The 23,109-nt window shown below is 37.2% G+C and overlaps 1 protein-coding gene and 1 non-coding gene across 4 annotated transcripts in view; one reads left to right on the top strand and one right to left on the bottom strand.

Annotated features, from left to right (window-relative positions):
* Positions 1 to 23,109, top strand: part of SETD2 (SET domain containing 2, histone lysine methyltransferase) — a 113,183-nt gene that overhangs the window by 34,713 nt on the left and 55,361 nt on the right. For all 3 annotated transcript variants that reach the window (XR_003796528.1, XR_003796529.1, XM_029241558.1), the window contains exons 4-10: positions 2,515 to 2,646; positions 5,418 to 5,546; positions 8,759 to 8,882; positions 10,052 to 10,129; positions 12,060 to 12,157; positions 14,223 to 14,349; positions 22,815 to 22,949. Coding sequence is in view for 1 of the 3 variants with exons in the window: in XM_029241558.1 (XP_029097391.1) it covers positions 2,515 to 2,646; positions 5,418 to 5,546; positions 8,759 to 8,882; positions 10,052 to 10,129; positions 12,060 to 12,157; positions 14,223 to 14,349; positions 22,815 to 22,949 (823 nt within the window). In the remaining 2 variants the exon portion in view is untranslated. The remainder of the gene's footprint in view (positions 1 to 2,514; positions 2,647 to 5,417; positions 5,547 to 8,758; positions 8,883 to 10,051; positions 10,130 to 12,059; positions 12,158 to 14,222; positions 14,350 to 22,814; positions 22,950 to 23,109) is intronic.
* On the bottom strand, positions 223 to 329 carry LOC114908218. Its single transcript, XR_003796910.1, has one exon. It is a non-coding gene; the product is annotated as a U6 spliceosomal RNA (small nuclear RNA).

Genomic DNA, 23,109 nt, shown 5'->3' with positions numbered 1-23,109 from the left:
ACTTCGTCCCAGCTTACCCTTCCCCCTCCCGGTGTCCTCAAGTCCAATCTCTACGTCTGCGTTTTTATTCCTGTCCTGCCCATAGGTTCTTAAGAACCTTTTTTTTAGATTCCATATATATGTGTTAGCATACGGTATTTGTTTTTCTCTTTCTGACTTCACTGTATGACAGTCTCTAGGTCCATCCACGTCACTAGAAATAACTCAACTTCGTTTCTTTTTAAAAATATGGAACCCTTCATGAATTTGCATGTCGTCCTTGTGCAGGGGCCGTGCTAATTTTCTCTGTATCGTTCCAATTTTAGTATATATGCTACAGAAGCGAGCACCATTCTGAACATTTTGAAAAATATCTTTAGGTACTTTACAAGCTGGAACTCGATTAGAATATAGTTTTCTTTTGTCATGTTTCAAAATCTGTTGCTGGTAGATTAAACTTGGCAATAGCATAATAAGTCTTTAAGTTTTAAATGGTGAAATCCCTAACATGAAACAAGGTATAATGAGACTAGGATAATAAAAACAAATTACTAGAGCACAGATTCTCAGTCGACTTTCTTTCACCTCTCTTTGATAATCTTGTTTTCCCAATGTAAATATATGTTGAATATGCCTTTAAAAAATTTTATAGTCTCCTAACCACCTACCTCCTTTTGGAAATTTCTCCTCTAGTTGAGAATCAACTTAGCCATCATCCCTTTAAGCATTCAGAATTTTTTAAAATGAAGACATTTTCCACTGTGGATAAGGTAAAAGACTTCATCTTAAAGTTAGACCCATCAGAAGTTTTTCCTATTTAAAAAGCAAAAAAAAAAAAACACTTTTTTTTTTTTTTAAGGATAAAGCGGGCCTCTTACAATTACGTTCATTTATAACTAGTTGTAAATTAGGTTTAACTTCAAAATATTGAATATTTTAAGTGGTACTCCTTAAGAATTTTGTGAGTAGACTGATACAACTTACATGATCTTTGTGAAAGAATAGAAATAAAATTAATCAACCCAACCCTCTGGATTTTATTCAGTGAGTTTCATATACATAATTGGTTGGTGAGAGGCATTTTAAAGTGCTTGATATAAGCTGGGCATTTATAGAAGCCACTAAGAAGACAAATTATTATAAAATAGTATGTGCATTCTTATGTCTAGTGAAAATAGGCTTACCTGAGCGAAATCTGTGCCCGTTAGTCCTCATCTGGCCTTTTGGAGCAATACAAAATAAAGCTACTGTTTTTATACATAGCTCTTAAGTACTTATAAAAAGATAATTTGTTTATCTTTAGTCATCTTTCTTCAGGCTAAGCATATTCTTATGCTCATTAATGAATTATATCTTTAATTGATCCAGATGAATCATTCTTGTTACTCAAACTTAGTGGAAACTATCATGACACACTAGGTACTTTATAAAACTGAGACTGTAGTAGAACATATGTTGGAGATGAAAGCAGATTAGTTAGATTAAGACAGTCACTTAGAGCAGCTGTGCTCTTCACTTGTCTAATAGCTGAAGAGTAAGTCATAGTTCCCTAATCTTAAGAAAGGGATCTTATTCGTCTGTCCTTGATTTTTTTTTTCCTTTTTGACAAAGATCAAAAAATAGAGTTCAACAAAAAGACCAGTAAATAATCACATTTTCACTTTTGCTTTGCAAACTCTGGCTTAGGTTTTTATGAACCCAGTCAATTTCGAACAGTTTATCTTGCCCCCGCCAAATCTACACTGAGAAAGTTTAGTCCTCTGTAGTAATGCTATTCTATAATAATATATACGTCATTCTTTTTTCTTTTTTAAATCATTCAGTCTTCTTTTAAACAGGATTTGTACAAAAGTGATGTTGCTAAAGGATTCTCTAAAGGATTTGATTGAGCTAAATTCTTAATTAAAAACTCCTTTTTCTTTCTAAAGCAACTCCTTTTCTTCCTTAGCCTTGTATGTCAACTATTATCTGTATATCCATGAGGCCTGATTCTTTTTTTTGGGGGGGCTGCTGCACTGCATGCGGGATCCTAGTTCCCCGACCAGGGATTGATCCCTCGCCCCCTGCAGTGGAATCGCGGAGTCTTAACCACTGGACTGCAGGGAAGTCCATGAGGACTGATTCTTAAACCTAACTTTAATTAATCAGCTATGTTATTATTTGATATTCATGAGTTTTCCTATTTCTCTGTGGAGCCAAATATGACTATTAACATTTGAAACTGCTCAGAATTCAAGGTTTAGATGACAAGGACTAGGAAATAAGGACTGAGTCCAAAATGGTAGACCTGAACTTACCCCAGCTTCCCATTTGCCAAGGCTGAGGTTGTCTCTCTCACCTGTTTTGCAATACAATTCCTAGTGTTTTCAGTCTCATAAATGCTTAGTGGTTAGATGTTTTCTTCTTTTTGAATGATTGACTTAACCAGAATCATTAAATGGGAAACTAGTGAGATTTAGCACATTTTTGATTGTGTATGTTGTATCATTGCCAGGACATTTTTTTAACCAATTTTAATAAAATTTTACCCAATAGAAAGAAGAATAAATCCCATCGGGATATTAAGCGAATGCAGTGTGAGTGTACACCTCTTTCTAAAGATGAAAGAGCTCAAGGTGAAATAGCATGTGGGGAAGATTGTCTTAATCGTCTCCTCATGATTGAATGGTAAGTAAATTAGAATGCTCTGCTTTTGCTCAACTATTCTATTAAATGTCTCTAAATTTTAAGAAGAATTATTAGGAGTAAAATTTAACTTTTCTCCTTCTACCTATTGTGGAGTATTTCTGAGCAATGAAATCTCCAATGTGTAATAGTGTTTATAAGGAGGCAAATTTCCCTTGCATTGTGCGTTAGATTATAGTACATATTGTAAGTGCTCTGTAAAGTAGCCCTATTGCTAACATAGTAATACTAATTTTTACCCAGTCTCCTTTTATCTTTTGTAAGGTTCACGTCCTGAGAGGTAAATGTTGGTATTTTTTAGCTTTTACTATAAAAATAAGTGAAAACCCTAACATTTCAAAAGTGCTTAAAGTAAAATGTCTTACTCCCCCAAGCCTCAATCCCTCTATTTGTAGTCTTTCCAGATAATTTTTATGCCTATACCAGCATGGGTAGACGTTTCCTGTTTTTATGTGTAGAAATGAAATCCTTACTATATGTACTTTTTGAAACTTTGTTCCCTCTCACCTGCCACACACACTTTTCTTTTTTTTAATAATTTTTTTTTAATGTAACTTTGGCTGCAGTGGGACTTCATTGCTGTGCGCGGGCTTTCCCTAGTTGCGGCGAGCGGGGGCCACTACCTGCCACGGTGCACGGGCCCCTCATCGTGGTAGCTGCTCTTGTTGCAGAGGATGGGCTCTAGGCACGCGGGCCTCAGTAGCTGTGGCTCGCGGGCTGTAGAGCACAGGCTCAGTAGTTGTGGCACACGGACCAAGTTGCTCCGGGACATTTGGGATTCTCCCGGACCAGGGCTCGAACGCATGTCCCCTGCATTGGCAGGCGGATTCTTTAACCACTGTGCCACCAGGGAAGTCCCCACACTTTTAATTAAATATGTTTTGGAGACCTATTCAGAGCTACCTATTTAGACCTATCTAAATCTTTCTCTTGACTACATTATGTATTCTATTCATAGTTAACCCATATTTATTAATCTTCTATTGATAGACATTTGCTTCCATATTTTTCATATAAACAGTAAATATCTTTACATTAAAAAATGTGATTTTTAAAAAAAAAACCAGTCGGATTGAATATTGTATCATTTTTAACATGGAAAGAATATTAAGGTGATTTATAGTGTAGGTACCTTATTTTTAGTGTTAATGAAGTGTTTTTTTCCAAAACTCAGTTTTTGGTTTTGCTTATGTAATAGTGTTACAAAAATAAAACATATACCTCAAAAAATAAAAAAGAGAAAACATTTTCGGTATTTTTAAATGTAAACTAAAAGCAGAGATGACAGTAAACATATAAGAAGAGAAGAGGGATTTCCTTGGTGGCACAGTGGTTAAGAGTCCGCCTGCCAATGCAGGGGACACGGGTTCGAGCCCTGGTCTGGGAAGATCCCACATGCCGTGGAGCAACTAAGCCTGTGTGCCACAACTACTGAGCCTGCGCTCTAGAGCCCACAAGCCACAACTACTGAGCCCACGTGCCACAACTACTGAAGCCTGTGAGCCTAGAGCCCGTGCTCCGCAACGAGAAGCCACCACAATGAGAAGCCTGCACACTGCAACTAAGAGTAGCCGCCACTCACCACAACCAGAGAAAGCCCACGCACGGCAACGAAGACCCAACGCAGCCAAATTAATTAATTAAAAAAGAGAAGACATAAGAACAGTATTCTCCTAATTTGACATTGTTGCCCTAGTCTCTGCATTTTTCTGGTTTTTCCTGTCAACCTTGTTGAACAGATATGAAGTACAGAAATTCTTTTTTCTTGTTATTCCCACACTCAAAACTTAGTGGTTCTCAAGATTAGGTTCAAATATAATCTTGGTATTGAGAGCCCTTCATAGTACATCAACAACCTGCCTTTTCATCTTCCAGCAACCCACCTTTCTTATCAGTTATCCTTAGCTATTTTATTCCCCTTTTCTCAAGTAGGCCTTGTTTCCTGTTTCTGCACACAGGTGGGCACTGTCATTGTACCTCTTGTTTTCCTTATCTGTCCATATCCTCTGTGTCATTAGAAATTCTGCTTTAATCCTACTCCTTCCGGAAAGCTTTCCTTCACTGCTTCTCTCCAGAGTGAATCCTTTATCCATTGGACATCTGTAAAAATGTTGCTTACTACTACTGGTTTGGCAATAAATAATAATATGTTGGAAATAGTTGGTAATTTTTATTGTAGCCTTACTCAGTATTAAAAACCTTTGTATCTGTAAGCTTTGGAATATTAAGAATTCAGTAAATTTTTGATTTTATTTTTATTCTAGGATCCATGAGGGAAGAGCCTTGCCAGTTTTTATTGTGCTTACTCTGAACAGAGATATGTTTAATGACGACTTTGGTTTCTCTTAAATGTAGCTCAAGTAGTTAGCTACATTCAGAAGATGAAATTAGTGATGATTGGAGTGGAATATAAGAGAAGGTGCACTGATTGAAAATAAGTTAGCTCTGCATAGTTGTCAGAGTACTGCAAACTTACATGCAGCCTGGAAATGTATCTTAGACACTCAGGGAGGGGTAATGACTAGTTGACAAGACTGTATTTTGGGCATCATCTGTTTAACAATGTAGACACTCAATTTTAAGGAATCCCTTCATGATGGAAAGAATTATTGAGGAAGGCTCACTTGGAGGTTTACCACACATATGCTGATTATGCCATAAAGATATGGATATATTTACATAACATTCTAGTGAATATGTTTTTGGTTCTTTTGCTGCTTTGAAGAATTAATTTTCTCCTTTTCTCATTTCAGTTCTTCTCGTTGTCCAAATGGGGATTATTGTTCCAATAGACGGTTTCAAAGAAAACAGCATGCAGATGTGGAAGTCATACTCACAGAAAAGAAAGGCTGGGGCTTGAGAGCTGCTAAAGACCTTCCTTCGTAAGTTGTTTTAATCGTCTTTCACTTCATTTGTGTTGTTGAAGTGGTAGCTAGTTTGTTCATTTTAAATTCACTTCTTTTAGGAAATTAAATAGAAATCTCTTCTGTCTGTATATGAGAGAGCAGTTTGTCCCTTGTGATATTTGGACTAGGCCGGTCCTTCTTTGTCTGATAGTTATGTTACCTTAATTCCAAGTAATTACCAAGTGTTTGCTGTAGATCCCCACAATCCCTATGAAACTATAAAAAGGAGTTAGGACAGAATCTATAAAGTTGAATCTATATAAAGTTTAGTTGGGATAAGAGTAGTGGAGAGTGTCTGAGGATATTGAGATAGAGAATTAAAGCATACTTGATAGACACTCATTAAACATTTTTGAATGAATAAATGTTGCCTTCTAAAGTCATGTAACTTTTATATGTAATGCAATAAAAGGTTCAGTTTTATTTTCTACCATATTCGGTATTTCCTTTAACCACCAATTTTCTTACATATAGCATATTTAAGTATTCTTATGAAAGTTGAGTACCTTTTTCTTTAAAGTTAAGTATATACAGATTACATGTGTTTATGATTGAAGAATTTTTAAAAATACATCAAAGGAATAAAGGAAGAAAATAAAACAGTTGCTGATTCTAGTGATTCAGGCACAACTATTCTTTCAGAATCCTAAGCATATGGCCACACTTGAATGGGAATTGGGATGGAGTGAGGGGTTTTAGTCTTTTTATTGTGGGGATTCAAAGCAACCAGGTAGCAAATAACCTAATAATAACCACCACCACCACCACCAGGTAATTTAGTTTTCTGACAGGAACCTCATATATCTTTTGAAAGCCAAATCATTTGGTTTTTATTGTGAAAATAGGAAATGATCTCATCCTTTTAAGAACCAACCAGAAAAAAACCATGTTTTATTATATAAAAAAGTAGATAGTAGGAACCTCATATATTTCCCTTTTCTGCAAAGTATTATCAAAGTATTTTGGTTTATAACCATTTTTAAATTGTTTATTTGAAACAAATATCTCAGAATCATCTCAGTATGTTTCATATCCAAATTCATTGGATCCTTTATAATACTTTAAATAAATAATAGACTAAGCTTCCCTTGAACACGGTTAACAACATTGAACTCAGTACTTCCCAAGGCAGTCTGGTGCATTTCTAAAATCACTAACTCTGGTCTAGATGCAGGTTTTTAGGTATGCTTTCTTTTATTCTACTCAAGCCAGCCAGGCTTTTCTTTTGGAGAGTCTTTTAAAAAATTTTTTTAAAGGAACTCCAGTTTGGACATAACCCTCTCTTACAGGGGTAGTAATGGACACTGCCTCTTGGCAGAGTCTGCACTAACATAGCTTCAACTTTAACGTAAATCCTTGTTGTATGCAACAGAGACTATTCGATGGCTCAGGAGTCCGTGTCTGTTATGGGGAAGGAGATGGGAGAAGAGAGGAGAGGATGTGTGACTGGTTCACATAGCAGGTTAAAATTTCCTAAAGCTCTTTAGCTTTCCTCAGCTACTCACAAAGAACCCTGCTTTGGTAAAATATACTAGGACTTAATGTTTCCATGATTCCCACACCTTCACTCATGTACTTCCATGTGCTGATGGTAATACCAATTTTATAAATTTTTAACTCTAAGCTATTTAGGTGTTCACTGGTAGAGTATTCCCACTTAAGAAGGGCATACTGTCAGATGTGCACAGTATGGGGAGGAGATATTTGGAACAAACTGCTAGTTACTGTTAAAATACCATGACAGACTCCACCAAAAAAATAAGCAAATTCTTACCAAAACCCTCAAGTTTTAGGCTGTAGGAATGGAAGGCAGTGCTGTCCAGGTTGACTTAATGTTATTGGATACCAAATGGGACTTCGTTTTTTTTGGGGTGGGGGGGGGTGGAGTAAAATTCACACAATATATTATTAGCCTTTTTAAAGTGCACAATTCAGTGGCATTTAGTACATTCATAATATTGGGCAGCTATCACCTCTGTCTAGTTCCAAAAATTTTTATCACCCCAAAAGGAAACCCCTTACCCATTAAGCAGATTCTCCCTATTGCCCCCTCTTCCCAGCCCTTGGCAACCTCTAAATCTGCCATCTCTGTGGATTTACCTATTCTAGATATTTATATGAAATATAAATGTGGCTTTTTGTTTCTGGCTTCTTAAAGCTGTTAAACATAGCATTTTTTTTAGCGTGGCCAAAAAAAAAAGAAAAAAAGGAGAAGTATACTGATTATGTCAGTGTATCATAACAAATACGAATGATTTACATTTTTACATTTTAAAAATCTCTTTGGTTAGTGTTAGGGCACATTTGTTTATTTTCTCTCTGCACGTCTTGTGGGGTCTTAGTTCCCCGACCAGGGAATGAACCCAGGCCCCAGCAATGAAAGCGCTGAGTCCTAACCATTGGACAGCCAGGGAATTCCAGGGCATGTTTATTTTGAAAGGGTAAGACAAGACTTCTGGGTAGGTCATTTCAGGTCAGAACTTGGGAGTAAACCGTAGAGAAGCATTTGTTTACATGGAGGTAATACTTGAAGTCATTGGTGAGAATGAGCTTTTATAAAATAAAGGGAGAGGGAAGAGACTGAGAATATCTTCAATAGAGAAGAAATAGGTAAATTACCATGAACAATCAATGGTAGAAGGTAACTGAAAGAAGCCAAGGAGAGAGCTTAATCATGATTGTTGATAAATGCTAGAGAAAACTCACAGAGAATGCAGTCAGAGAAAAGGTATATTTGACCTTTAACATCATTAGAGACCTTTGAGAGTAAAGGTAGTAGAAGGGCTGCTGTATTTAAGTTGCCTTCTTTTTTCTTAGGACATAAAGCCTCTAATTTTTCACTGCTTCTGATTTTTTCACAACCATTTCTCAGTTGTGAATCATTGTTTTCATGATAATGTAAACCAGACTTTAAAGTTCGTTTTAATGTCTAGTGAGAGCAAGGATATGCATTTTGGTATAAGTGTAAATTATAAAAGCTTCTTAGAGTCAACATTCTTTGAAAAGTATTAGGAAGGAGAAAATTAACCTCGATTAGTTGCTAGGCACTTTACATATATTTTAATTACATCTTGTGTAATAGCAAATCTGTCCACTTTACAATAGTTTTTAAAATGCATTATTTTTGCATGGATGTATGTGTTTTCCGTATATCTCCTAGGCAGGAAATACTGTTTTTCTTTTGCCAGGAACACCTTTGTCCTGGAATATTGTGGAGAGGTACTTGATCATAAAGAGTTTAAAGCCCGGGTAAAGGAGTATGCACGAAACAAAAACATCCACTACTATTTCATGGCCCTGAAGAATGATGAGGTAAGTGGCATGAATGTGTTTGTTTTGAAACAGATCTGGAAATTCTTGAGTTTGAAAGGGGTCATTGATATGGACTGATCTTTAAAATATATTAAGTGACCAAAATAAGGAGCTGAACAGTGTGGATAGTTTTTTTCTATTTGCTTACAAAAAGGATGAGGGAGAGGGGGGTATTTACATGTGTATGTAAATGTAAACATACATGCTTCATACTACAATTCTTAAAAACTATTGATGGCCCCCAAAGAGCTTTTGTTTATGTGGATTATATTTATCAATATTTATATTAAACACAAAAGCTGAGAAATTGAAAATACTTATTTTTTATTAAACCATTTAAAAGTGACAATAAGCCTATTATGTTGACACAAATAGCATATGCTTTTGTGAAAATTAAGTATTTTCCAAAAAGCTTTTTTTTTTTTAGTGAGGAGTACCATTTACAAATCTCTAATGTCTGGCTTACTAGAATTTAGCTAGATTCTCATGTCTGCCTCTACATCCAATCTGGAAATGCAAGTTGTAGGGACCTATCCTACTAGGACCTGTTGAGGGTGGGCTCAGCAAGAGTTTTAACAAGCTCTCCAGTGGATTCAGATACATACTCAAGTTTGAGAGCTGCTGCACTGTGGTATCGCATGCATTTGAAAATGAAGTTTTAAACACTTGAAGTAAGATTGGAATATAATAGGATGTAAGAAATAGCTAAAAGAAAATGAGACATTGATAGATATGGAGATAATTTTGCCCCCTAGGTAAAATGTTGATAGTTAGAGATCTTTCTGAGGAAGACGTTGGGTATTTGTCACTTTGATGTGTAAAGTGATATGAGAGAGTTCTCTGAAGGAATGGGGGATTAGGGGTAAGGGTCTTAAATTTGCTGGATGCCTTGCCTTTGCAAAATGCACATATGTTTTAAGGTCTCTTTTTTTTTTGCGGTATGCGGGCCTCTCACTGTTGTGGCCTCTCCCGTTGCGGAGCACAGGCTCCGGATGCTCAGGCTCAGTGGCCGTGGCTCACGGGCCCAGCCGCTCCGCGGCATGCGGGATCTTCCCAGACCGGGGCACAAACCCGTGTTCCCTGCATTGGCAGGCGGACTCTCAACCACTGCGCCACCAGGGAAGCCCCTAAGGTCTCATTTTTAACTGTTAAATTATCCTTTTCCCTAGATAATAGATGCCACTCAGAAAGGAAATTGCTCCCGGTTCATGAATCACAGCTGTGAACCAAACTGTGAGACTCAAAAAGTAAGTTGAGGTAGATTTAGAGTTTGGGATATTTGTTCAAGACTGCTGTTCTGACTGTTAATTTTAGATTCTATACCAAAGGTACACATGGATATTATTTTTTAATCATTGTAATGATTTTTTTCTTACTCTTAAAATTTATTTTGAAATAAGCTTAGATGTATAAAATAATAAGTAGTGCTGAAATAGTACAGAGTTCCCATATATTATCCTTCACTAACTTCTGCAAATGTCTACATTGAACGTAACCATAATATAATTACCCAGTCCAGGAAATACTATTAACTACTAACTAGTCTAAAGACCTTATTCAAGTTTTGCCATATGTCATTTTTCTAGTCTAGGATCCAATCCAGGAACTCCAGTTGCATTCAATTGTCATATCTCTGCCCATAAATTTTAGATATTGTTTAAGGTGCCGAAATGAAAAACTAAATTTTAATTTTGATGAAGTCCAGTGTGTACTGTTATATTCAGATTTTATATCAGTCTTATCCAGGTGCCAAATTTGGTAATAACAAAGTTTTAATAACATTTATAAGGGGCTGAATGGCCACAGATGAGAGAGACGATATATGGTATGCATGTGGATATACTGCTCCTCCTCAACAAGGCCAGACTTTGGGTCTTGGTTATCTTTATGGCCCTGTGCCTGGCACACAGTTGACACTTGATAAATCCATTTACCGAATTCGATGTAATATTTTGAGGTAATGATCTTGGTACCCTCTAATTTGTGTTTTAAGCTTAGAGTTTAAAAAAAAAGCATATAGATACATATATATGCACATTAGAATATTGGTTCTTTTTTAGGTTAAGAAAGCTGTGGACCCACGCCCTAGAAAAATATATCAGTGATTTCCTCTCATATTGAATAGTTCTGACTCTTGGATATTTTTTGCCCTTTGATATCTGTACTTATAGATCTTAGATACAGCTCTTCCAAGAGCCAAAACATATAACGAATAGGAGAACCCAGTGTGAAATTATTTAACCTAATTAAGTTCTGGTTCTAGTTTTGCCTGCAGCTGGTGGCCACATGTCTAGCTGTGAGACTCCAACTGTACTGTTTCCCTTCACCTCTTTAAGTCTGGGTTTTTCATCAGTAGCAGGTTCAAATGGTCTGGACAGGAGCTTTCCAGTCAATTTACATATTCTGGAACAACAAGGTCCAATCCCTGTGTATTTACCCCCATTTTAATTTTTGAGTTTTATGTATCTGCTCTGATGCTTCCCTTCCCTTTCTCTACACTCAGCATTATGACCACTGTTTCATGAAATTAAACTTCTGGCATTGTTGTTTTCCTTTTTCCATGCTGCATCTTATCTTATAGTTACTTTTAACATAAGGTAATACAAATTCGCCTGGTACTCAGTGACACCAAGCATTCCATATTTGCCTATTTTTACTACAAGTGAATCTTTACTGTGTGGAAATCTGTATTAAGGTAAGTTAAAGTAGCAGTTACTTTTTTTTTTTTTTTTTTTTGCGGTACGCGGGCCTCACTGCTGTGGCCTCTTGCGCTGCAGAGCACAGGCTCCAGACGTGCAGGCTCAGTGGCCATGGCTCACGGGCCCAGCCGCTCCGCGGCACGTGGTATCCTCCCGGACCAGGACACGAACCCGCGCCCCCTGCATCGGCAGGCAGACTCCCAACCACTGCGCCACCAGGGAAGCCCCAGCAGTTACTTTTATTAGAGTTAAATTATAGATGATATTCATCTGGTAGCTCATTAAATAAGAGTGATACTTAAGTTTTTTTTGTTTTTTGTTTTTTAATTTTCCTGTTAGCTATTTGGAAAAGCCTTTATTATCTAAAGAGGCACATGCATAATTAAGGCAGATGATGATGATCTTTTTTTTAAAAACACACCCATACACATAGATTAACCAGTTACTAATTTCTTTTCTTTTAAAAACAACATCTCAGTGGACTGTGAATGGACAACTGAGAGTTGGGTTTTTTACCACCAAACTGGTTCCTTCAGGCTCAGAGTTAACATTTGACTATCAGTTCCAAAGATATGGGTAAGTATTGATTCCGTTCTGTTTTGCTGCTTCTGATGGAGAAATAGACTGTTCAGATATAGGAATCTAAAACTTAGATGTGAATTACTAAGAAGTTATATGTACTGTCAGTTCTTATCTATAGTGTTCTCTTTTAGTTCTGTGTATTTTCCTTCTGTATGACACTTCAGGCCATTAACGGATATTGTACAGGAACTACATGTTCCTCCTCTGAACTTCATGCTGCCTTATTTATATAATTATGTTTCTAATGTAATTTTAAAACTTTTTATTACAGAAATGTCAACAGGGTGTTGACATGGTATAAAGAGAACAATATAATGAATCCCTGTGTGGCCATAATTCATCTGTCAGTTATTAGTTCATGACTTTATCATGTCTCATCTATACCATATTGTACTCTGAAAAATAATTTGTTACCTAGTTCTACCAAAACCAGTAACTGATGCAATAGCACTGAATACCCCTAGCATTTGTATTGTGGTTTTAATAAAACCCCGCTAAAAGGAACAGGGTTCCTCGGAGAAATGTCTGGTGTCAGCTTTGGGACAGGTATTGAACAGGATGACTCTGGATTATCTCATACCAGAAAACCAGTTATAAAAGATTAGGAGGGTCATGTCAAAGGGACTTCGGAGATAGCTTGAATAGAATCTCACTTACCAAAAGTGGGAGAGTTCTTATTAACACTTAAGCATCATTAAGAATAATAATGGCAAGTGGTTTGAAACACACTACGTAAAATCCATGAGTTTTAATGACATTTAAAAAATAAAAGCGCATTAGTCATAATTGAAAGGAACCAATTCATGATCTTGGAAACTAGTTTTTGGTTTTTTTTAATTGAAGTATAGTTGATGTGCAATATTACATAAGTTACAGGTATACAACATAGTGAATAACAATTTTTAAAGGTTATGTTCCATCTATAGTTACTACAAAACACTGGCTATATTCCCTCTATTGTACAGTACATCCTAGTAGCTTATTTATTTTATGCATAATAGTTATATCTCTTAATCCCCTATCCCTCTTTTGCCCCTTCCCCTCTCCCTACGAGTAACCACTAGTTTAAAAATTAAAAGAAGAAAAAAATCAAGCATTTATCCTTCCTTTCCCAAGTGAATTTTTGATTAAACCAAGCAGTTGGTGAGAGGAAATTCTTTATAGAGGTTATTTTAGCTAATAAATGAAGCAGTAATGGTATCACCATTTTGCAACACCTCATAAACTAGTGGATCTAGGCAATGGTCAAGTATTCTGGGGTTGACCAAGTTCCATGTAGGGCTCCATTATTTTTTTTTTCCTCTTGTATTTGTACTGTCCTCTTTGAAAGAAAGGAAACTGGAAATTAAGTGCTGTTTGTGATTCCCTGCTGTATTTATCAAATATTTTTGTGCCTCTGATTGCTACTGTTATATACTAAATCTATCAGTTTACTTTTGGAATAGTCCTTCATGTTTTCCTTGGGTAGCTCTGGTTGCAGAGTAAATAAATGCCAGAGGGCTGTAGACTTAGGCCTGTATTCTTTCCTCCACTTTACCTTGACTCCATGGTTACATTTACTTATTACTATATTTATTAGTAGTGTCTCATCCTTATGTAATGATAACTTTTAATAACCACGTGTTTCCTTCTAAGTGTCCTTTACTAATTATGCTTTTTATATCTGTATATCTGTTCATAATAATACATTTTGTTCTGTGTGTCAGTTAAATATTTACATATAAGTTATAGGTGTGGATCTATTTAAGCAATTTTGTTCTTAGCCCCAACAGGTATATATGATCTCTTATTTTCATACATTAGTAGAAGCTCTCATAAATGGAGAAATTACTTATTAATTTCTTGGCTAGTTTTGTCTAGCTAATAAAGAATGACTTACTTTTAAGAGCAATTTTCAGGCATTTCTGTTAGTTAGTATCAGGTTTGTTGGTGTCTCTTAAAAAAACTTTTTTTCCTTTAAGCTGGATTGACTCTTCTCCTGTATGTAATTGCTATACTATCAACATTTTTTATGGTTTACTTTCACATAATTGACATCTTTCTTATGCTCCTCGAACAGGAAGGAAGCACAGAAATGTTTCTGTGGGTCGGCTAATTGCCGGGGTTACCTGGGAGGAGAGAACAGAGTCAGCATCAGAGCAGCAGGAGGGAAAATGAAGAAAGAACGATCTCGGAAGAAGGATTCGGTAAGTGTTCCATTCTTCTTTCAACTGTCACCATGTGCATTTTAAGAAGGGAAGTAGCTTTCCTGATTGAACTTTGAAAAGTCAAACTACAACCAGAGAAATTCAGGGTTAAATGAGATAATCATGGAAAAGAAGTACGATTGCTATTTTTGTTTCATGGAGGTTAGACGTGGATACTGAGAACTATTGAAGGCATCTTGAAAACAGACAGGCTAATAGTTTTTGAGAGCCTGTAAAACTCCTAATCTTATGTATAAGTAACATGTTTATCTGTTGACTCACGTAAGTCTGATCTACATTCCTAATCTTTTAATATTGTTTTGTCTTTTGTTTGCATGTGTTCTTAAAATCTCTCAAAATCCTCCTTGGAGAGTAAGGTGAGTTTTGAGAGGTAACAGGCAACCCAAGAATGAGAAAGGGATAGTCTCAGATGGTCTTTGTATTTAATCCGTTAGAACAGTGGTTGATAGCCTTTTTTCTACCCCAGTTCACCTGAGTCACAACTGGAGGTGAGTGGTATCTTGCTACTACAGGAGCTCTTAACTGGGACAAGAATTTTGTGTCGTTTTTAAAAAATCCCCCCCCCCACCTTTTTCTGAGGATCCCTTTGTCAGAACAGTGTTTCTCCACCTCAGAACCACTTGGCAGGGTCCATTGTAAAAATGCACATTTTGGGGCCTATCTGCAGACCTGTGAATCTTAGTGGAGGGCCGGAAGGAGCCAGGGGCCAGAGGTGTTAGCCAGCAAATCCACCTGTGAGTCTTTTGCAGTTAGCTCATTCCTAGGCTTTTCAGGAACCCATACTTATGTTAAGAATTATAAATGACAGCAGTCTTACTATTTAGTTGAGCAGGTAGAACACATAAGTCAGGAAAGGGATAAAAATATGATAGTTAAAAGGTGATGTCAGTAAACCCAAATTAATTGGAGAGAATTAGTTATTGAGAATCTGAATTCTATAAGAAGACTTAGATAGCAGGAAGCATTAGAAAGGGCCATTTAAAAATTAAAAAAAAAAAAGGGTCATTTAAAAAATGCAAAAAGCGAAAGTTTACAAGAAACACCCATGCTTCTACCACCCAAGATGAACAAATGCTCTTTAGATTATTGTTGCTTCAGCTCTATTTTTTAGAGAGCATATATATTGTAACTGTGTGCTAAGCACTCTTCTAAGCGCCTGACACATTAACTCATTTAATTCTCACAATAAGCCCTTTAAGTTAGGTACAAGGATTTTCCCTCTTTTACGGATGAGAACACTAAAGCACAGAGGTTACAAGGTCGCCCAATAAGCGACAGGAAAGAGCTAGTCTAGCTCTTTTCTTTGCTTTTAACTGTATTGAGTTCCTTTGTGTAGAGTTTTAGAAATGATATATATATATATATATATTTCTACAATTTTTAAAAAAAATTTTATTTATTTTTTGGCTGTGTTGGGTCTTCGTTGCTGCACATGGGCTTTCTTTAGTTGCGGTGGGTGGGGGCTACTCTTCACTGCCGTGCGCAGGCTTCTCATTGCAGTGGCTTCTCTTGTTGCGGAGCACGGGCTTTTAACCACTGCGCCACCAGGGAAACCCCCACAATTTGTTTTTTACTCTTCCATGTTGATATATGTGTATGTATATATATATGTACATTTTTAACTGCTGTAAAGGTTTTCATCATATAACAGTTTATTTACATATATTCCTACTGATGAATACTTGTGTTTCCAATCTTTTGCTCTTAATGTCTTTGCACATGTCTCTTCTGTACATGTTTCTTTAAGGTATATCCATGGAAGTGGGATCACTGGGTCATAGCCTATTAGCTTTTGGACCTGACTATTACAGGAAATTTTTCTTTAAACTTCATCAAGATTACTTTTATTTTTTTATTAAAAAAAAATTTTTTTTGTGGTACGCGGTACCTCTCACTGTTGTGGCCTCTCCAGTTGCAGAGCACAGGCTCCAGACGCGCAGGCTCAGTGGCCATGGCTCACGGGCCCAGGCACTCCGTGGCATGCGGGATCTTCCCAGACCAGGGCACGAACCCATGTCCCCTGCATCGGCAGGCGGACTCTCAACCACTGCGCCACCAGGGAAGCCCCTAGATTACTTTTATTTTTAACTCTTGTTTCATATAATTGATAGTTTACCAGAGCAACCACAAAGTAGTCATTAGGACATGTTGACCTAAGCTAAAATCTCCAAAAAGCTTCCCTTTGGCTATTTTCTGTTTTCAAAACTTACATTAAAAACTGCATTATTGGTGGGGAGTGTTGTTGTAGTGTGATGGTTTCCTGGGTGGTATTATACTGCCATCATAACAATATCAGATGGCTTTCTACCTTCCTGATAAGATTCAGGAACAACCCCAAGGGACCAAGACGTAGGTATTCCTGGTTTTTGCTTGCTTGTTTTTATTCTGGTAATAGTGTGTCCATATCAATATTTTATGGTATTGTAGACTAAATTAGATGTAAAGTGAATCTAGTCAGTTGGTGGGCTGAAGTCATGGGTTGCTCCAGATGTGAATTTTTTTTTTAATTAATTAATTTATTTTTGGCTGCTTTGGGTCTTCGTTGCTGCACACGGGCTTTCCCTTAGTTGCAGCAAGCAGGGGCTACTCTTTGTTGCGGTGCATGGGTTTCTCATTGCAGTGGCTTCTCTTGTTGCGGAGCATGGGCTCTAGGTGCGCGGACTTCAGTAGTTGTGGCTCGCTGGCTCTAGAGCGCAGGCTTAGTAGTTGTGGCACACGGTCTTCGTTGCTCCGCGGCATGTGGGATCTTCCCGGACCAGGGCTCGAACCCGTTTCCCCTGCATTAGCAGGTGGATTCTTAAGCACTGCACCACCAGTGAAGCCCTCCAGATGTGAATTTGAAGCTGTTCTGGAACAGGGATGTTTTGGATGAAACTTTGCCCTGATAGAGGAATGACCCAGAGTGAATCTGGGTTCCTAGAAGGATCATTTGTCCCTTGACTGTAATGAAGAGTTTAACTCCACTTTGGTTTTAATTGGATTGGTCTCCTACTGAAATTGTGGCTGGATGCTTAGATTCTGAGTTCTGGTCAGGTACAGTTGAATGGAATCACAAAAGTAGCACCTCTTGAAATTCCCAAGTGTTAAGGAGTTCCCTGGCAGGGAACTGGGTGCTTTCACTGCCATAGTCCTGGGTTCCATCCCTGGTTGGGGAACTAAGATCCCACAAACTGCGTGGTACAGCCAAAAAAAAAAAAAAAAAAAGGAAAGAAAGAAATTCCCAAGTGTTAGTTTTTGGAATTCTTTTGGGTAGGGGATGCCATGGAAAGGAAAAGATAGCAGCAGTTTAAGATACAGTTTTGCGTATTTTAACTATTAACAAGAATATTTTAATGGCACTGTAGTCTGCATCTGCCCTCCCATATTAACCTTTGATTGGTGAACATTTCTTATTCCTTGCTCATATGATTGAAGCTATGTACATACAGTTTATCCACTTAAAAACTGTAAGCTCTTCCAGGACAGGTGATTGTCTTCTTTGGATATGTCACAAACTAGGTACTTAATTAAATACTTAGTTGATGGAGGTATAATAAATCCGCACTATTATCTGACGTTATTTGTAGTTTGTAAATTATAAACAGGAAATAGTCTGAAATTTAATCTCTTTTGAGTTTGTGAAACAAATTAACAGTAACTAACTTACACAATAAAGAGGGTGAAAAGCCACATAAGAGGAAATAGTTGCTTTCAGCAGATAACAAACAAATCCTAGTATCTGGAATATATAGAGAGCTCTGTCTAATCAATAAGAAAAAAATAGCCCCAAAAGAAAAATAAACAACTTCCATAGACACTTTAGTAATCCAGATAGCCAGTAAACGTGTGGAAAGGTGTTCAACCTCATTAGTAATCAGGGGAGTACAAATTAAAACTACTATCAGATGTTATTTCCATACTGACCACATTGATAAAAATTAAGTCAGATGATACACAGGAACAATAGATCTCATACACTGGTGGTGGAGGTGTAAATGGATACAATCACTTTTGAAAACACTTTGGTGTTATTTACTAAAGGTGAATGTATGTATACTATATGAGCCAGCAGTTGCACTCCTAGGTCTATAACCAGAGAGAGACTTGTTTAAAATGCACATCAGGGGGCTTCCCTGGTGGCGCAGTGGTTGAGAGTCTGCCTGCGGATGCAGGGGACACGGGTTCGTGCCCGGGTCCGGGAAGATCCCACATGCCGCGGAGCGGCTAGGCCCGTGAGCCATGGCCGCTGAGCCTGCGCGTCCAGAGCCTGTGCTCCGCAACGGGAGAGGCCACAACAGTGAGAGGCCCGCATACTGCAAAAAAAAAAAAAAAAAAAATGCACATCAGGAATTATAGCAGCATTGCTTACATTAGAAAAAGTAGAAACAACTCAAATACCCATTAACATTAGAATAAATAACATATGAATAAATTATAATCATATGATGAAAAACTAGTCATGAAAATAAAGAAATTTATGGTTGCATGCAACAATGATGACTTAAAATGTAAAGTTGATTGAAAAAGAACCATGGCACAAAGATTTTTTTGTCCAGTGTGATTTCATTTACATAAATATTAAAAACAGACAAAATTATAGTGTTTAGGAATTTATAATATATGTAGTAAACCTATTTTAAAAATCAGAACTATTTCCTAAGAAGTTAGGAGACATTGTCTCTAGAGTTAAGAAGAGAAGGTATTATAACAAGGAAGGGGCACATGGAGCACCTCAGGAACACTGGCAGTGTCCTCCCCATGCCCCCACCCTCCCTTTTACCTGAGTGTTGGTTGCCATGGATATTGCTCAACTGTTTATTAAACCTGTTTATTTACTAATTGTTTATATACTTTTCTATACGTATGTTATATTTATCAGAATGTATTAACAATGGTGTTTTAGACCCATTAAAGACAGTTCATACCCCAAAATAAAGAATAAACATTTTTCTTGAACTGATTAGGTAATTAACAGAATAAATTTTTAAGTGCTATAGAATTGTGTATATACATATAAATTTTCATTTATCAGTAATTTATTAAAATACATCCTAATCCTCCTTATACTTACCACAAATCCTTTTTGGAAGGTGGTGACCCATAAATGAAAAATAAATACTTTTAGTAAATTTAATGAAAGCAATCAATGTCAGTCATCTCCTGGCTTCCTCCCCTGTAGGTGTCCTAAAAGTTATTAATTCCACAATTGATTGTTCACTTGAGTACCCAAAATTATGGAAGATGTATCATATCACCACTAGGATTGGCATGCTTACTTTTATGTAATACAACCATTAAGCTTATCATTATAGTAGGAATGTTCAAAGGTTGTTCACCTTCTGTATTTTGTTTGCAAAATTTTGTTATTTATACCTCTACATTTTTACTGTTTATTTCCTTAAGAATGCTACTTTTTTATATCCCAGTAGTGCCTTTTATACAGTAATATCTACTCAATTTATTGATGAATGAAAGTAACAACTCAGTTTTAACTTTTCAGATTACATGCCTAATTATGAAAAGGAAATAACCCCAAAAGGAAATATAAGCTTAGTGAATTTTTGCATCTCAAAACTGTCAAAAGCAAGATTCTTGTATTTGAGAGGGAATGTAGTATTTTAAAGCCCTTGGTCTTTCCTATGCTAATCCTCTGGAATTTGGGACACAGGAAATTTTTACATTTAGGTTTTGCAAGGAAAAAAACATCTTTAAGGAAATTGTCTTACATTAAGATTTAACTGTAAATTGGCTCTTCTGTTCATGTATTTAATCTATTCAAAACCTAAGAAATAATACTGGAAACGAAAAAGGATGAGCCTCAAATGTACTTTTTAGAAGGAAAAAATGAGTTTATGTATCTTCAACTTCTTGCAGGCAGCATTTTATATTTTCTCATTTATTTTTGTTCTATATACCATAATAAGAGTTTTGGGGTATAATATGAAATAGAAATGTTTCAGTGCCTTGCCTAAAATTATATTAAGTGAGACACTTAGCCAGTTAAGTAACAGAAAATTTCAAGATATTTTCTTTTATATTTGCTTTTCTCTAATTTATTATCAGCTCATTCTGTACTTTTATCATTGCATGTCAAGTTGATTTAATGCTGTCGTTTATATCTCTTCTCCTTCAATCTCTATCTTGTCTAGATTTCATCCTGTTTTTGTCAGACTAATTATTCTCAAATTCCATTTTGATCATATTATTCCCTTTTTGGGATTCAGTAATAGAGCTCTCTTACTTAGTCTCATCAAATCCAGATTCTTTTATATTACATCTGAGATGTTCTAACACCAGCCTTCTTTTTGATAAGATTTTTCTCAATTCCTCACTGCACCTTATCCACTCCAGCCAGTAGTATGCACTGTCATAATTTTCCATTTCTGGTTGTTCAGACTTTTCCTTCTGCTTCCTCCCTCCTCCCTCCTCTTGTATTTATCTTACCTATTTCTAACCCCACTTCGGTGAATTCATTTCTGGTGACTCTCATTTTTCTCTTTTTTCTTTTTTTTTTTTTTGCTGTACGCGGCCCTCTCACTGTTGTGGCCTCTCCTGTTGCGGAGCGCAGGCTCAGCGGCCATGGCTCACGGGCCTAGCCACTCCGCGGCATGTGGGATCTTCCCGGACTGGGACACGAACCCGCGTCCCCTGCATTGGCAGGCGGACTCTCAGCCACTGCGCCACCAGGGAAGCCCTCTGGTGACTCTCATTTTAAGCACTCCCTTCATCTTAGACCTCTTAGGTTTCTTAACATTAATATCATTGTTCGTTTTCATATGAGTTAATTTTATCTCCCCGATAGTAAGTTCTGTGAGGGTGTCTTCTCTTTTTTTTTTTTGCGGTACGTGGGCCTCTCACCGTTGTGGCCTCTCCCGTTGCGGAGCACAGGCTCCGGACGCGCAGGCTCAGCGGCCATGGCTCACGGGCCCAGCCGCTCTGCGGCATGTGGTATCTTCCTGGACCAGGGCAGGAACCCGTGTCCCCTGCATCAGCAGGCAGACTCTCAACCACTGTGCCACCAGGGAAGCCCTGTGAGGGTGTCTTTATATCTTTTATAACTGCTGCAACACAGCTAGAAAACAACCTTTGGAACCTTGATTTTTGTTGCTGTTGTTCTCTATTATTTAATATCTTTGGAACAAAGAATTTATGTTAAATTATAAAGCCTATAATTATACTTTATATGTGCTTGTGAGCATTCTCTGCTTCCTTCTCTCTGCTTATAGCTCCTAGAGGATACCACCATTTTGAATTTTGTGTCTTACCTCCCTTGCCCTTTTTTAAAAACAAACAAAAAATCATTTATTTTTTTATTTATTTATGGCTGCGTTGGGTCTTCGTTGCTGCGCGCGGGCTTTCTCTAGTTGCGGTGAGCGGGGTCTAATCTTCATTGTGGTATGCGGGCTTCTCATTGTGGTGGCTTCTCTTGTTGCGGAGCACGGGCTGTAGGTGTGCAGACTTCAGTAGTTGTGGCATGTGGGCTCAGTAGTTGTGGCTCTTGGGCTCTGGAGCGCAGGCTCAGTAGTTGTGGCCACGGGCTTAGTTGCTCTGCGGCATGTGGGATCTTCCCGGATCAGGGATCGAACCTGTGTCCCCTGCATTGGCACGTGGATTCTTAACCACAGTGTCATCAGGGAAGTCCCCTTTGCCATCTTAAAATAGACTTTTCAGATATGTATCTATAAAAAATTTGTTTTTGAGGTGCAGAGAAACGGATTCATACAGCATGCAATATTCTGTAACTTTATTTTTTTACATAGCATTATGTTTGCTAAGATTGATAATTTTTGTTGCATTTGGCTGCACTTGATTCCTTTCATTGTGGTATATGCCATTATGTGAACATGCCGGTTTATCCAGCCTGGCCACAGGCATTTGGATTGTTGGCAGTTTTTTGCTCTTATGAATGGCTGTTCAATGAACATTCTTCTGATTCCCAGAGTACACATGTGCAGAAGTTTCTCTAGGGTTTATTCTTAGGTGTACAGCGGCTAGGCATAGGGGATACAAATATTTATTTTTCAAGCTTTATTTCAATGCTTTATTTTTTCTGACATACTTTTTTTTTTTCCTGACATACTTCTCACCTAATATAATTTTTCTTCCTCCCATAAAGGCAGATATTTTTGTTTTGCTTCATTGCAATGTCTTCAGCACCTAGAACTATACTAGATGTATAAGTGCTTGGTAAATATTTGATGATTGAATGAAATGCCTTTCAAATTGATCATACCAATTTATATTTTCATTAGCAGTGTACAAATGTTTGTTTTGACCCACATCTTTGCCTAGACTTGATTTTATCAGACTTCTTATAGTGAGTGTAATATGGTTTCTTACTGTGGTCTTAGTTTTCCTTATTACTGGTGAGGTCGAGCATCTTTTCAGATTGTTTGATTCTTAGATTAGTGGGGGTTTTGTTGTTGTTGTTGTCTATAACCAGATATTTTTCCTTGCTGTGGCAGGTGGATGGAGAGCTAGAAGCCCTGATGGAGAATGGTGAGGGTCTCTCTGATAAAAACCAGGTGCTCAGCTTATCCCGGCTAATGGTTAGAATTGAAACTTTGGAACAGAAACTTACCTGTCTCAAGCTCATACAGGTGAACACTTTGATATTAATTTATTTTTTATTTCGGAATTTGAGGTGGGACATTTAAACTACAATCCAGAATGATGAAGGGAAAAGGAATAATTCTGATATGAGAAGAGTTACTCATTTTTAAAATGGATATGTGAGTTCTATATGACTTTGACAACTTG

Source organism: Monodon monoceros, unplaced genomic scaffold (genome assembly GCF_005190385.1).
Source record: "Monodon monoceros isolate NGI ecotype Baffin Bay Population unplaced genomic scaffold, NGI_Narwhal_1 Super_Scaffold_3, whole genome shotgun sequence".
In the NCBI taxonomy this organism is placed as follows: domain Eukaryota; kingdom Metazoa; phylum Chordata; class Mammalia; order Artiodactyla; family Monodontidae; genus Monodon; species Monodon monoceros.
This window is presented reverse-complemented; position numbering and strand designations above follow the sequence as displayed.